Raw genomic sequence first — 13,464 nt, forward strand, 5'->3', positions numbered from 1 at the left:
CCATTTTCACAGTCCATTCAACAATACGAAAACTGCATTTTTAAATGTTTTCCACTTGTGAGAGAGTCTTCAAAATGCTCAGGTTTCACTGGATAAAAACATTGTGTCTCATTGTGGCCAAAATGTATATAAAAAGGTGAATTTGCAATTGTATCTGGATTAATGTACACTATAATGCAGCCTTGGATTATTCAAATGTTCTTTTAAGACTTTTTCACTGAAAGGTTCTTTGAGAAACCCAAATAGTTCTTCGATAGCATTGCTGGAAAAAAAAACCTTAATTTTTAAGAGTGCAGATGCTTTTCCCAAGATGCGATTGTATTGAGGAAGTAGAAATGAGCATGTAAACAGAAGCAAACTAACTCACTGACCCACAAAAGTCAAAAAACAAGTGGCGGCGAGTCGGTCTAGCCTGTAATCCTGCTACCATGGTGAGATGCTCCTGAAACAGAATGATGGGGGTGTTGTCAAGGCAACCTGCGCAGATCCTTCAGGGCGCTCGGTGCTCACATTTCCCCATGTTCTTTGTTTACAGAGAGATGGATTGAGAAGGAAGACAAAGCTTGGAAAATGTCTCACTACACCTGTGCATGGCATATAAATCCAGCTATGTAAGAATGTGGCTTTCACCATGGGACCAATAAGATTCAATAAGTCCTGGCATGAATTCCCAGGCCGCTCATGTAAACGCAAGCGATCATACTGTATATAACTGAATCTATCACCTCAGATGTCTCAATATGACAAAGAAAAGCTTCGCTGAGTGACAGTGCGGCACCACTAGAGCTGAAGAACGGCTGATGTGAGCATCACGAAAATGTCACTGCTAATAATTGAGTAACTCTGTGCTATGAAATCATTTACAATGTCAGAGGAGATTGGGTTCAACGCTATGAAGCTGTTGATCTGTAAAGGTCAATTAGGAAAAACAAGACAATCAGAAAAATGACAAGGCTTCAGGGTAATTAGTCCATGTGACTTTAAAAGGGACTGGTGTGTTAATTAATTTTAAGCCTGTTGATCTTTACTGATGGTCCTGTTTTTCCCCAATTAACCTTTTGCGGCACTGGACAAAGTATAGACAGATCTGAGATTCTCAGAGCTCCACATTTCAAGAAAACTGAATATTACTTAAACTTAAACATGGCAGAATATATTAAACTACACTTTTTGGTGTCTGAAAATATTTGCTACATTCCAATTTGCATACTATCCATCCTAAATAGTATTAAAAATGTTAATTATGTGTCCTAAATCGTAGTATGTTGAAATGAGCATCCCAATGGTACTCTGAAGGTCTACTATTTCCGGTAAAAATTCAAAGTCCAGATCCATATGTAGGATGCATCTACATTAATCCGGATACATTTGAAAATGCCGTTTTCATTTCAAAACGCTCGCCGTCCACACTAGCGTTTTTAAGCATTTTCTAAAACTTTCTCATCCACATTAAAATGTAGGAAAACGCTAAATTCACCTTGCTGCGCATGTGTAAAACCTCCTATTAGTGAAACTGAAATTTATCCACTTTGGAGAGCGTTTACAAAAAGCGCCATCTCATTGTCGACAGAAGGCCAAAACAGAGAGAAAAAGATGCGTTTTCAAATGAAAATGTATTAGTGTGGACAAGGCCTTAAAGGGATAGTTCACCAAAAAAGAAAATTCTGTCATTATTTACTCTCCCTGTAGTTTGTTCCAAACCTGTCTCTGGACAGGAAGGCTATGGAAGTCAATGGCCGTGAACTGTTTGGATACCAACATTCTTCAAAATATCTTCTTTTCTGTTCAACAGAATAAAGAAATGACAAGTGGGTGAGTAAATGATGACAAAAAAATCTCATTTTTGGGTGAACTATCCCTTTAACAGCTAATATTGCCCACAATCCATTGTGCTTTTGGGGAAGATTCAGTTTAGGAACTACAAACACAAATGAAATGATACATTTAAAAAAAGTTCAAACACAGGATGTGGGAGACCTAAAGTTAAGTAAAGGGGTTTGAGTGATTTATAATCAGCATCTAACTTGATGAAAATATTCATGTTCATCTGCAACACCAATATTTGGTACACAAAAATAGATGGTGCTGATGAAGTATCAACAACCAGTGAAGCATAGATATCTAAAATAAACAAGTGTGAAAAAGTCAAACTTGATCAGGAGCACATGCCTGAGTGTGGTGTGATTCAAGCAGGTTCACCGTGGAGGAATTGCAGCACACCAGCCATAACAGTAATGAAATGCTATAGCCAGAACATCATGATAAATCTCCTCTGATAAAACAGCATGAAGTCCAAACTCTGTTTTAAGCAAAGCAGACAGCATACTTACTTTATGACATCAATTAACACAGACGGCTTTGCAAAATGTGTCCGAATCTATTCCATTAATGTGAGTACTTGCAACAGATACAACTACATTTGCATTTCCTGGAATGGCAAGGCAGAAAAAAAAACAGTACTGGCCTTTTAGGTAAAATTAGGTATTAGAAGTTGATTCTGGCAGCTATAGATGCTTAAATGTATGCAAGGAAGAAGACCAACCATAATAAACTATACAAACAGATGTTAGAAAGAAGATAAATTGCAATTATTATACAGTATATGCAAATGTGATGGTGTTGTTCTTGTGATAGTTTATATTTTCAGTGCAGAATGCTGAATGTGTCAAAATATTGCAGAACCTGAAGCAGGAAGTCATGCTGATATGGGTGGGTTTACAATAAGCATTTTTAATAGAGTTTATTTTTTTTAAATGTTTGCATTATGAAATAGCTGAATTGGTTTTATTTGATAATTGAGAGCTATTTGAGGAAACAGACATTTGTTTGTTTTTGAACTTTCTAGTAGATCGGACAAGTTAATTTTTATTTTACTAGTAAAATCAAATAAAATAACAAAAATAGCACAGGATGAAATTACCTGCAATATAAATGTGTTACCAGTTCATAGGAGAAATTCTCCATATTTCAGTGAATGATAAACTGCTATGCATGGTTATGAAGGTGTGAGAGAGGATGTTCTCTCAGGTGGTCCTCTGATGTTTTAGAACACAATGGTTTCCAGACGGCCCCCCTGCTGGCCATTAAAAAAACATAAAAATGCCTCCCACTCACAATGAGTCACGGCCAAATCAATACATACTCTCCATCCCAAGCAGGCTATTTAAAGTGCAGCACAACAGGAGGAAGAGAAGCCAATTAATTAGTGCTAAAGCTTCACTTCCTATAGAGGATTAAAGGGAACTGCACAGCGCATGGGAAAAAAACATACCTGAAGGGTAATATGTCATTGTGGAAAGTTGTTAAAGAACTTTAAAAAATAAATACAAATTCAGGATTCGTAATGTGCTGATAAGCTAACTGTTGATCAATGAGCTTCTACTAAAGTGGAGCATGTGGTGTACTCGGATAAAAAAAAAACAAAAAAACAGCAAAGCTGCTCTAAAAATATCCGAGCAGGTTCTATAAATGGCGGCGAGTTTTTCTTCTGCTGACTGCGTTACGAGAAGTCCGGAGGGAGAGTCCAGTCCTACGCTAACTCCTAACAGCTAGACTAGAGCGGGAAACAGAGGCATGTTCAGGGATTCAGATCAGTGACTTCATTTTTCAATTTCACTGAGCACACAGCTTGCGTTCAGCCAATATGTTTTTTTAATGTGAGGATTCAGCACACTTGAACATCAAAATGTATTCAAATGTCGACTAGTGGACTGAATACATTGGCATATTGTGATAGGTTTTCATACCACAAAAAAGGAAAAAAGGATGAAACTAATCATAAAATATCATTCGCATGACAAAAATGTTAGCGTATTTATTGTACGACCTTGCTTTCAACTTGGTACAGCTGAATAGTATTACACAATTTAGTAACCACAAACAAAGCAACACATTTCAGCGGGAGAAATACAGTTTCTCTGCATTTCAGACATACGGTATCTGAAATAAATAGTTTTATCACTTTCTAACAGGAAGGTTTCAGGTCTTTTTTTAGAGTCTTGCTCTATTATTACTATTAACATATAAGTAATCACATTCCTGCACAAATGTGTTTCATGACAAATGACAACAACACTACAATACGTCTCTGGAATCTGTAACAGGGCGAGACCAGTGACGCACAGCTAGCGAAATGACAGTGACCTTTCAAAACCAGACAAGGAACGCACATGCTTTTTGTGTAAAGTGTCAGAGATGGAGTCTCAGTGCGTTAGAGGGAATTTTAGTATCATTTTAAAAATGCAGATCCAGCACAAATTCCTCAAAAAGGGAAATATGGCAGAAGAACATGGTTGCTTAGCCACAGCTATGTTTATGATAGCGCATGAGTCATTCATTTGTGTTGTGATTCAAGTGATACTAATAACACCTTCATTATCCATTATCCATTCAAATGACCGCTTCAAACGTAGTCAGAGCACGTCCTGCTTACATTCGTAATAAAATGTAAACAGAAACCGCAAACGTTTACATGGTTAAAAAAAAATGCAGGCCGTGCATGATAATAGATACTGGACAAGTAACAGTGAAGGTGTGTTTGTGTGTTTTCTGTGGAGTTTGGTGACAGTTATTTATCTTTTCGGCCGGTCAATGTCATCGATAGCTGTGAGGAGTTTCTGTCGCGCTTTCTTGTTGATGTGGGACCCGAGGCAGACGTTGACCAGGTTAGTCAGCTGCTTCATAGAGTACTCCTGGTCAAACACAAAACAAACTCGTGATAAATCTCTACTAGAGATGCCTTACATCATTTTAATGAGGAGTTAAAGCATGGACATGCTTTACTAAACAGCATCACAGGGCTTTTTCTTAACATTTAAATAGGAATCAATTAGTGCTGCATGATGTATATAAAATATTTTCACAACGGTTTTGATGGTGATAATAAATTAGATTAGCTTTGAGATGGCAAGAACTAAAGTTTTAATACAGGGATGTTTTAAAAAAGATCTCAGATTTAAATTTCAGAAACAAACGTTGCCAGATTTGGTAAGTTTGATTCCTTTCTGTGAATAAGATCAAATGTGAATATGCTTTAATGAATCAATTCAAAACTATTATTATTTTTGTATTATCACTACAAACTTCTCACATAGTAAAATATATAGGGAGACACATATAGTTCGTTATTATGTATTGGTGCATATATTTTTATAAAATAAAATGAATGTCATATTTTAAATATAATTTATTAAATATAAATATTTAAATATTAAATAGAATGAATACAGGTAAAATGGTACATCTCCTCATTATTTGTCATTGGCCTTTTAATATTTTTGAGTTAATAGTTTTATAAAATTTGTAGTATTTTACCTGTATTTACTTTTCATAATAAATAATATTTAAATTTTATAAATGAAGATAATTATCTCTCTCTCTATATACTGTATAACAATATTTAATATTTTTGAGTTAATTTAGTCTTGATTGCAATTGATTTGATGTGTTTTTACTTGACTTTAATTGTTTTGATTGTAGGAATTCGCCATTTCAAAGCATTTAGCAATCTATAAAACCTATTTAGCACCTTTTAACAACCTGCCTACGTTGTGTTGTCAGGTGTAACCCATCTTACCCTGTGGTTCTTGATGAACTGCTCCATGTCATTCTCAGTAAGGTAGTATGCCTTGATGTAGGTCTCTACGAACTCCTTGTCTGGAATTGGTCTGAGGTCGGTGAGCTTCTCCAGCTTCATCAGGAACTGCTGGAAGTCCAGCTGCATCAGCGCACGTCCTTCATTACTGCATTTCTTCACATTTGCATAGCTGGCAGACAGCAGGAGAGAAGGAGAGCAGAGATGAGTGTGCGTCAAACAGATAAAGGGCATTCATTAACTGTTGACAGTTTATGCTACATTAATTGTAGAGACAGTTCCCTACAGTAACCTCAGGTTAAGTGTATTGCTCGCGAGCACGATGGTGCTTGTAACTCTACGGGTTACATGTAACCTTATGGCCCTACCACTGATCGAACCTGGAACCTAGCTAACCGCTAGGCCACCATAATGTCAATGGAATGTCAATAAGAATACATCAATAAATAGAGCAACAATGCAGTGATTGACCAATCAGAATCAAGTCTTCTAATCTTCCAGGGTCATATAACAAGATTTACGATAGCTGAGATCATTATTTTTGTTTCTAGGTCCCCTTCTGAATGTAAAGACGTGATAGAAATGTTAAAATATAGGGGTGCATATTTATAAAATAATAAATCGGCATAGATGCTCCACATATCTGGTTTTCAGCTTAAATAATAATAATTGAGACAGACCGTGGGATATGTCATTTAAGCCAAAAGACAACTCCGCTTTTGACTGTAAAGAGACACCAAATGCTGAGGGCCATTTTTGGTCAAATTTGCCATTTGCTCAGTTTGACACCTTTTGATTTGTACAGCTTGTGGGTCTCGGTTTGCAGTCCTGAGCCCTAAGCATCCAACACAACCAAAGCATCGATTTACAGTGTAGCTGCATCCAAGGCAAACAAGCATCCACGCAGAGTTCAGTGCTGTTGACACCCCTGTTTACTTTTTGGCTGACAGTGGTGTAATTACTTTCTGTGAGGGGAAAGATGTTGCTGGGCCTATTGAGTATATCCAGTCTGCCAATATATCCCTCTGTTTCCCTGCCTCCTTCCTTCTTCTTGTCACGTTCTGCTTGATGGCCGGGAATGATTTGGAATGCAACTCGGCGCTGCACTGGCATTTGACTACTTGAAAAAGAGAGGCTGAAATGGGTATCATTAGAGTTGGTGCTAGGATGAATTAGCTAAGGGGCCATTTAGATTTTGATTTGACATCTTTGATTTGTAATAGAAAACTTTTGTAAAGTTATAAATGTTTTACGGTCACTTTTGATAATTTTAATGTGTAAAAATGTATTAACTCCAATATTTGGAATGGTAGTATGTGTGTATGATAATGATAAATAAATGTAAAAATAAAACGGGTAAAAAATAAAAATGTAAAATCAAAGATAAAATAAAGTAAAAAAAAAAATGCAATAAATGACACTACTCTATAAACTGGAAACTTAAAAAAAAATCATTTTAATGGCATCATTGCTTGCTGGTAGAGTGATGATAAACATTGTGGGAGAGAAAAAAGGTCTCAGATTAAAATACCAAAAGATCATACTTTTAACACACTATTTTAATACACCATACCACAGCGAATTCAATCATAGACTGTAATTTTAAAATTAATTTACTGATTTATTTTATAAAATAGTTCCAAAACATTAAACAAGTAAAACACATTTGTTCACAACTGACTTTTTTGGCATTTCATGATTATTATTAAAGTATATAATGTATAATGTATATGATTATTATATAATATATTAATTATCCCAGCATTTAATCAGCTATAGGACTAATTTTCTCAGCTTACAAAATGCTGTGGATGCTGTCTACCTGAACATGTGATGATTACAGAGAGCGTTAACTCCCTGCAATTACAATCACTGTTCAGTTTTGAGCAAAACTGCACAGGCAGAAAAAGCAGCGAAGATAGCGGATACAGACTGCTCCAGCTACTCAGACAGCCTCTTTAACACCTCTTTCAAACAACCTGCCCTCAAAGATTGCGCTCTGCCATTTTCAAACAAGTGGCCCTTGACCTTATGATGCAGGTGTATAGCTGAATCCTGCCAGGAGGTGCTTGCCAATCTATGCTGGGCCATGCTCTTATCAACTATATATTCTGTCTTGGCAAAAAACATCCTTTTAAACAATCACAGTCCTAGACCTACGCTACCTCTGAAATCGGAGGATTATGACAAGCTGATCTTACTGAAACCCTAAACCTTACCCTAATATCGGATTAATTAATTGACAAAATAAATCATTACCATACTGATTATCTACCTATGATTTCAAATTGTGCATGCTCACTTCCCCTGCTTATCCAGCAACAATGACCAGCTCCGGGGTAAATAGCTTAAAGTCCTCGGGGTGTTTGAGTCTTAATGTGTGGCACTTTGTACAAATGGAGTATGCAGACTTTATAGAGGACCTCACATTTGGCCAGTGGCAGCCCAGATGGGACTGAACAATACAGGAGTGATGAGTTTGTAGATTCTTTAGAGTTTCTTAGATATTCTGGGAACATACGGTCATTCCACATCAGTTCATCTGTGCTGTTGTTACGCACTCTATCGTGGGCTTTTTCAGTTGTTTAAAAAAAGCCTGTTCATCTCTGGACAGTGTGTGATTACTTCTTTATGCACTCCCGAGCTATAGAAATGAATAATCAATGGATTACATGGCTAGAGAAATGCATTATTCTGATACGTTTTATTCTCACATGTGACTAAAACCAGATGTCTACAGTGAAGCTTTACTATGAAGAACCTTTCTGAAGTTAAGAGGTGCCTGTAAAGTCGTGTCAAATGTGCTCCCAGCAAATCTCCATTATGTTGAGGGGGTGACGAGTATAAGAGCTTCTTCTGCAGGTCTGCGAGCTTCAAGATTGCCAGCACACTGAAGATAATATACTGGGGTAAGGAATGAGTGATGGAAGACAGGTTGACAACCAGCTCTTTGGAGAAGACATGGCTTCTAAATTGCTTGTCGCACCGTGCCACGCAAACTTCCCTGACGTTCATTTATAATAATCCGGCTCTCGACTAATGACAAGCAGATGGGTGCAAGAAGATGGGTGCCTTTTGTCAGATATTTGCTTTAAAAGTGAATATACTATTGAAGGAAGTTGAACAAGAAAATAGTAGAAAATATATAATTTATTAAAGGGGTCATATGATGCGATTTCAATTTTTCCTTTCTCTTTGGAGTGTTACAAGCTCTTGGTGCATAAAGAAGATCTGTAAAGTTGCAAAGACTAAAGTCTCAAATCCAAAGAGATATTCTTTATAAAAGTTCAGAGTCAGCCACACCTACCTAAAACGGCTCGTTCTAACACGCCCCCACATATCTACCTCACTATGTGGGAAGATTTGCATAACGCCGCCCAAAAAAAGAAAGAAGGCGTAACTTATATTCTCACTGTAGTATTGTTGCCGCTGCCGCCATTTCGTGAAGACGCTGTGTGCTTCGTTGTGAAAGCGAAACTACTTTGTTTGGAAACAATAATGTACAGTATGTGGAAAATAATGTGTTTTTTTTTACTTTAAACCGCATAAACACATTTCATTACACCAAATACACAAAATAATGTTCTTTTTAGCAGCATCATATGACCCCTTTAAAAAATTCTGAAAAAAAATACCATGGTTTACACAAAAACATCAAGCAATACTATAACGGTTTTCAACACTGAAAATAAAAAGAAACATTACTTGAGCACCAAATTAGCATATTAAAATGATTTCTGAAGGATCAAGTGATACTGATGGCTACTGAAAATTCAGCTTTGCCATCCCAGGAATAAATGTCATTTTAAAATATATTAAAATTGAAAACAGTTATTTAAAGTTGTAATAATATTTCACAATATTACTATTTTTACTGTACTCATCCTTTCTGTTAAATACATTTGAATTATACTGGGTAAGACATTCAATTATCCAATGATCAGCGTAGCAGATTCATACAGTACTCATGTCAAATCCACTAGTGTTCACTTGTGCTTTCTTGTATCATAAATATCACTGACTTTGTGAGAAGATTTAATCAATTGAGATCTGCCTGAGGAACTTCAAGAAGTTGTTAGGAGGAAAGTAGATGGTTCTAAAAAGACTGGCAAAGCTTTTAACCTTCTATGTTGATTAAAGTAAAACGGAAAGAGCGTGGCGCAACACAAACACTTCTAAGGTCAGTCCATCTTACAAAACCGAACAACTGGACAAACGGCATTTGTAAGAAAAATGACCAAGAAGCCAGATGGACTACATGGAATTCCAGAACTGTTTGAATGAAAGGGGGAAAACTGTCTAGACAACAGCAAGCATTTGACGTCTTATGCCTCTTTGGGAGATCAGCCAGAAGAAAGTCACTTTTGAGACAAGCCAACATGAAGTCAGCCTGGAATTTGCTAGAAGCCATGTGACAAAACATGAAATCTATTGGAAGAATATTCTGTGGTCTGAAGAGACTAAACTTGAGCTCTTTGGCCTGAAAGTGAAGTGCTGTGTTTGGCACACCAAATACAGCACAATACCAAAAATACCAAGCAAGATGGTGACAACGCCATATTCTGTGGTTGCTTTTCAATAGGAGGAACTGAAACTCTGCGACAACAATTTGGCAAAGTAATATCTAATATTTAATCAAGTATATATAATATTTGACAATATAGGCAAATCCTTGAAGAGAAGCTGAGAGGTAAATACTTTTTGTAAATGAGAACTGTAAGTGGAGAAATAAATGGCTAAAGGTAAATTTACTGGATAAATGGGTTTAAATCATTAGAGGATTTATAAAATAAACTAGAAAGCACTATAAAACCTAGTTCCATCAATACTACCAAAGTGAAGTGGTATTGCCACAGTAATAGGAGGTTCTTTGGCCATTGCTGAACTCAGTGGACCTGTATGTGATCCAACTGCTCCTGCAAGCTATTTTCTTTGTTTGGGAAAGGGCTGAGTGGTTTGTGATGGCCAGTACTCCAATAAAAACACTCTGTGGTAGGAGATTTATCTAAGAGCAGGTGGTCTTATAGACATCCACACCCATTTGGTTCAGCTTGGTAGCCCACTTACCCCTCCACTAATGTCCTGTTGGCCAGACGGATGCAGTGCTCCCATAAGACATTGGACACAGGCAGAGGAATCCGAACTATTTTCGACACATCTCCCAGTCTCTGGTTAAACTTCTCAAACTCCTGCAGAAAACAGATGGTGATATATGGGTCAATGTCATGCCGCTCATGTTTTGTTTGGATCTATTCATTAATTGAAAAAAGAAAAATAATAAATAAAATCATTACAAAAGGAATTCATACATAGAATGACTTGAATGCACCTCTTCTAAAATATATTTGGATATTTTTGAGTCAAAAATGTCAGGGTTATAAAACTCACACCACATTGAATATAAAGCCTCAAAAACATATTTATGAATAAATAATTAACAATATTTCTGAAAAATACTTTTTTAAAAACAATGATTAATATACTCAACAAGGAAAATAGATCACTTTTTACTAGGCCACATTCACAGGATATTGAATTGAAACATTTCTTGAAAATGTCGTGAAAGTTTTTCAAAACTACATGAAACCCACATGATCACAAACTAAGAACTTAAAGTCTAAGAAACTAAAAGATTGCGTTATCGGGGACACTCTTAGTTGTCACTGACCCATAACCATTTGTGACCCTGGACCACAAAACCAGTCTTAAGTCACTGAGGTATATTTGTAGCAATAGCCAAAAAAAAAAACATTGTATGGGTCAAAATGATCGATTTTTCTTTTATGCCAAAAATCATTAGGATATTAAGTAAAGATCATGTTCCATGAAGATATTTTGTAAATTTCCTACCATAAATATATCAAAACTTGATTTTTGATTAGTAATATGCATTGCTAAGAACTTAATTTGGACAACTTTAAAGGGGATTTTCTCAGAATCTAATCTAACTTTAAATTTAGATTTTTTTGCACCCTCAGATTCCAGATAATCAAATAGTTGTATCTCGCCCAAATATTGTCCTATCCTAACAAATCATAATCAATGGAAAGCTTATTTATTCAGCTTTCAGATGATGTATAAATCTCAATTTCAAAAAATGGACCCTTATGACTGGTTTTGTGGTCCAGGGTCACATTTAGTGTTACGTCCTCCCTTGTGTGCAGTGCTTGCTGTTAACCGTTCACCTTAACCACAGCGTTCTTGTTGGGTGGTGTTGGAACCATCTGGATGAGAGGTCATGAACGGGCTAGAAGCGCTTTTGTTTAAGCATGCCGTACAAGTCCAGAAATCCCAACAAAGGTGTAAATTAATCACAGAATCAGAGAAGCGGAAACAGCAGTCTATAAATGTTCACTGAAGCCATATTGTCGGACCAGGTTGTCAAACCTACAGGATCCAGGCTATACAAAGAAACAGTCTCTGCAGTGCAGATGTCTCGATAAAGCCGTGCCACGTACAAAAACCTGCACTGTATAAGCCGGCGGCTCACGGAGGTGTTGATTCAGCTGTGCTCGAGCCCATTTCTCTTTCACTTGTGACAGGAAAACCCACCCATAACTTTCTTAACGCAATGACATATGGCTCATTTGAGAGCCAAGGACTACATGTACTGTGGGCTCGCACCTTGAATGTTGATACAAAGCCAAGGGCACTAAAACTGATGTGCAAGTTGTCTGGGTTATTTTGCTACCTTTAATCTTCTGAATTAATTTAAAAAATATCGAGTTTATTTTACAGCTTAGAAATATGGCTTTAAGAAGAAACACAAAAGTGCTGGTGTCAAGATTACTGTTTCTCAGTATCTAATTATAATTTATAGTTCCTGCAAGAGACAGTGTAATAATTCATACCAAGAAACTAATCACAGCAAACATAGATCAGATTATCTGCTCTCAGTCATGTTGATAAGCATTAAAGCAATGCAAACGGAAAGGTTTTTGATTTCTAACAAGTCTTGCAGTGCAAAAAAAAAAAAAAAAGCAGTATGATAAAAACCACACAAAGGTTTAACCCACTTACATCCTAAAGAACTGAAATGTCACTTCTGAGCTGTCATCAGTATTGGTTCGAAATGGTCACAATATCAGTCTCTTAAATCAATTAGCAGAAAAAGCTAAGAAAAAAAATCTTATTTAATCTTCAGAGTTTTGTGCAAGCTTGGCGCGCAAGTATTTTGCAACCCTTCGCTTCAGAAGAGCTGTGTGGAGCACTTTTTTATGATGGATGAATGCACTTTTTGGTCTTCAAAATCTCGATCACCATTCACTGCCATTATAAAGCTTGGAAGAGCCAGGACATTTTTTTCATATAACTCTTGATTGTATTCATCTAAAAGAACAAAGTCATATAAATCTAGGATGGCTTGAGGGTGAGTAAATCATGGGGTAATTTTCATTTTTGGGTGAACTATCCCTTTAAGAAAAAGAAGATACTTTAATATATACATTTATTTTTCCCCCCATACAACAAAAGTCAAAGGGGTCCAGTGTTGTTTGGTAAAGACTGACTTGCATTGTTTGGACAAAAACAGCTGAAAAATTATTAAAAATGTCCTCTTTTGTGTTCCACAGAAATCATAAAGGTTGAGAACGGCATTTAAATGACAGAATTTTCATTTTTGTAAAAAAATGAACAGCTTACTTTAACCTATAGAAATAAGAACCGGTTCACCCAGAATATATCAGTTAGAAACAAATAACAGTGCATTCCTGCTCTATAATGCAGGCAACTAATTGTGACATTTACTAATACATATATAGGCAAACGTCTTTTATGGGTCCAGGCACCTGGACGCCATTTTCTTGGTCATTTTAAATAGAGCAAGTGTCAGTGTGAGTCACTGCAGTATTTCCACAGTTACATACTTAATT

The 13,464-nt window shown here is 36.4% G+C and overlaps 1 protein-coding gene across 2 annotated transcripts in view; it reads right to left on the minus strand.

The window, feature by feature from the left end:
- Window positions 1–3,992: 3,992 nt before the first annotated feature.
- The window catches only part of vps50 (VPS50 subunit of EARP/GARPII complex), a 146,447-nt gene continuing 136,975 nt past the window's right edge, over window positions 3,993–13,464 (minus strand). For both annotated transcript variants that reach the window (XM_016462284.1, XM_016462277.1), the window contains 3 exons: window positions 10,661–10,782; window positions 5,576–5,765; window positions 3,993–4,691 (listed from right to left, as the gene is read on the minus strand). In XM_016462284.1, the coding sequence (XP_016317770.1) occupies window positions 4,572–4,691; window positions 5,576–5,765; window positions 10,661–10,782 (432 nt within the window). In that variant the 3' untranslated portion in view covers window positions 3,993–4,571. The remainder of the gene's footprint in view (window positions 4,692–5,575; window positions 5,766–10,660; window positions 10,783–13,464) is intronic.

The sequence above is a fragment of the Sinocyclocheilus anshuiensis genome, unplaced genomic scaffold (assembly GCF_001515605.1).
Source record: "Sinocyclocheilus anshuiensis isolate Anshui unplaced genomic scaffold, SAMN03320099.WGS_v1.1 scaffold253, whole genome shotgun sequence".
NCBI classification, from domain to species: domain Eukaryota; kingdom Metazoa; phylum Chordata; class Actinopteri; order Cypriniformes; family Cyprinidae; genus Sinocyclocheilus; species Sinocyclocheilus anshuiensis.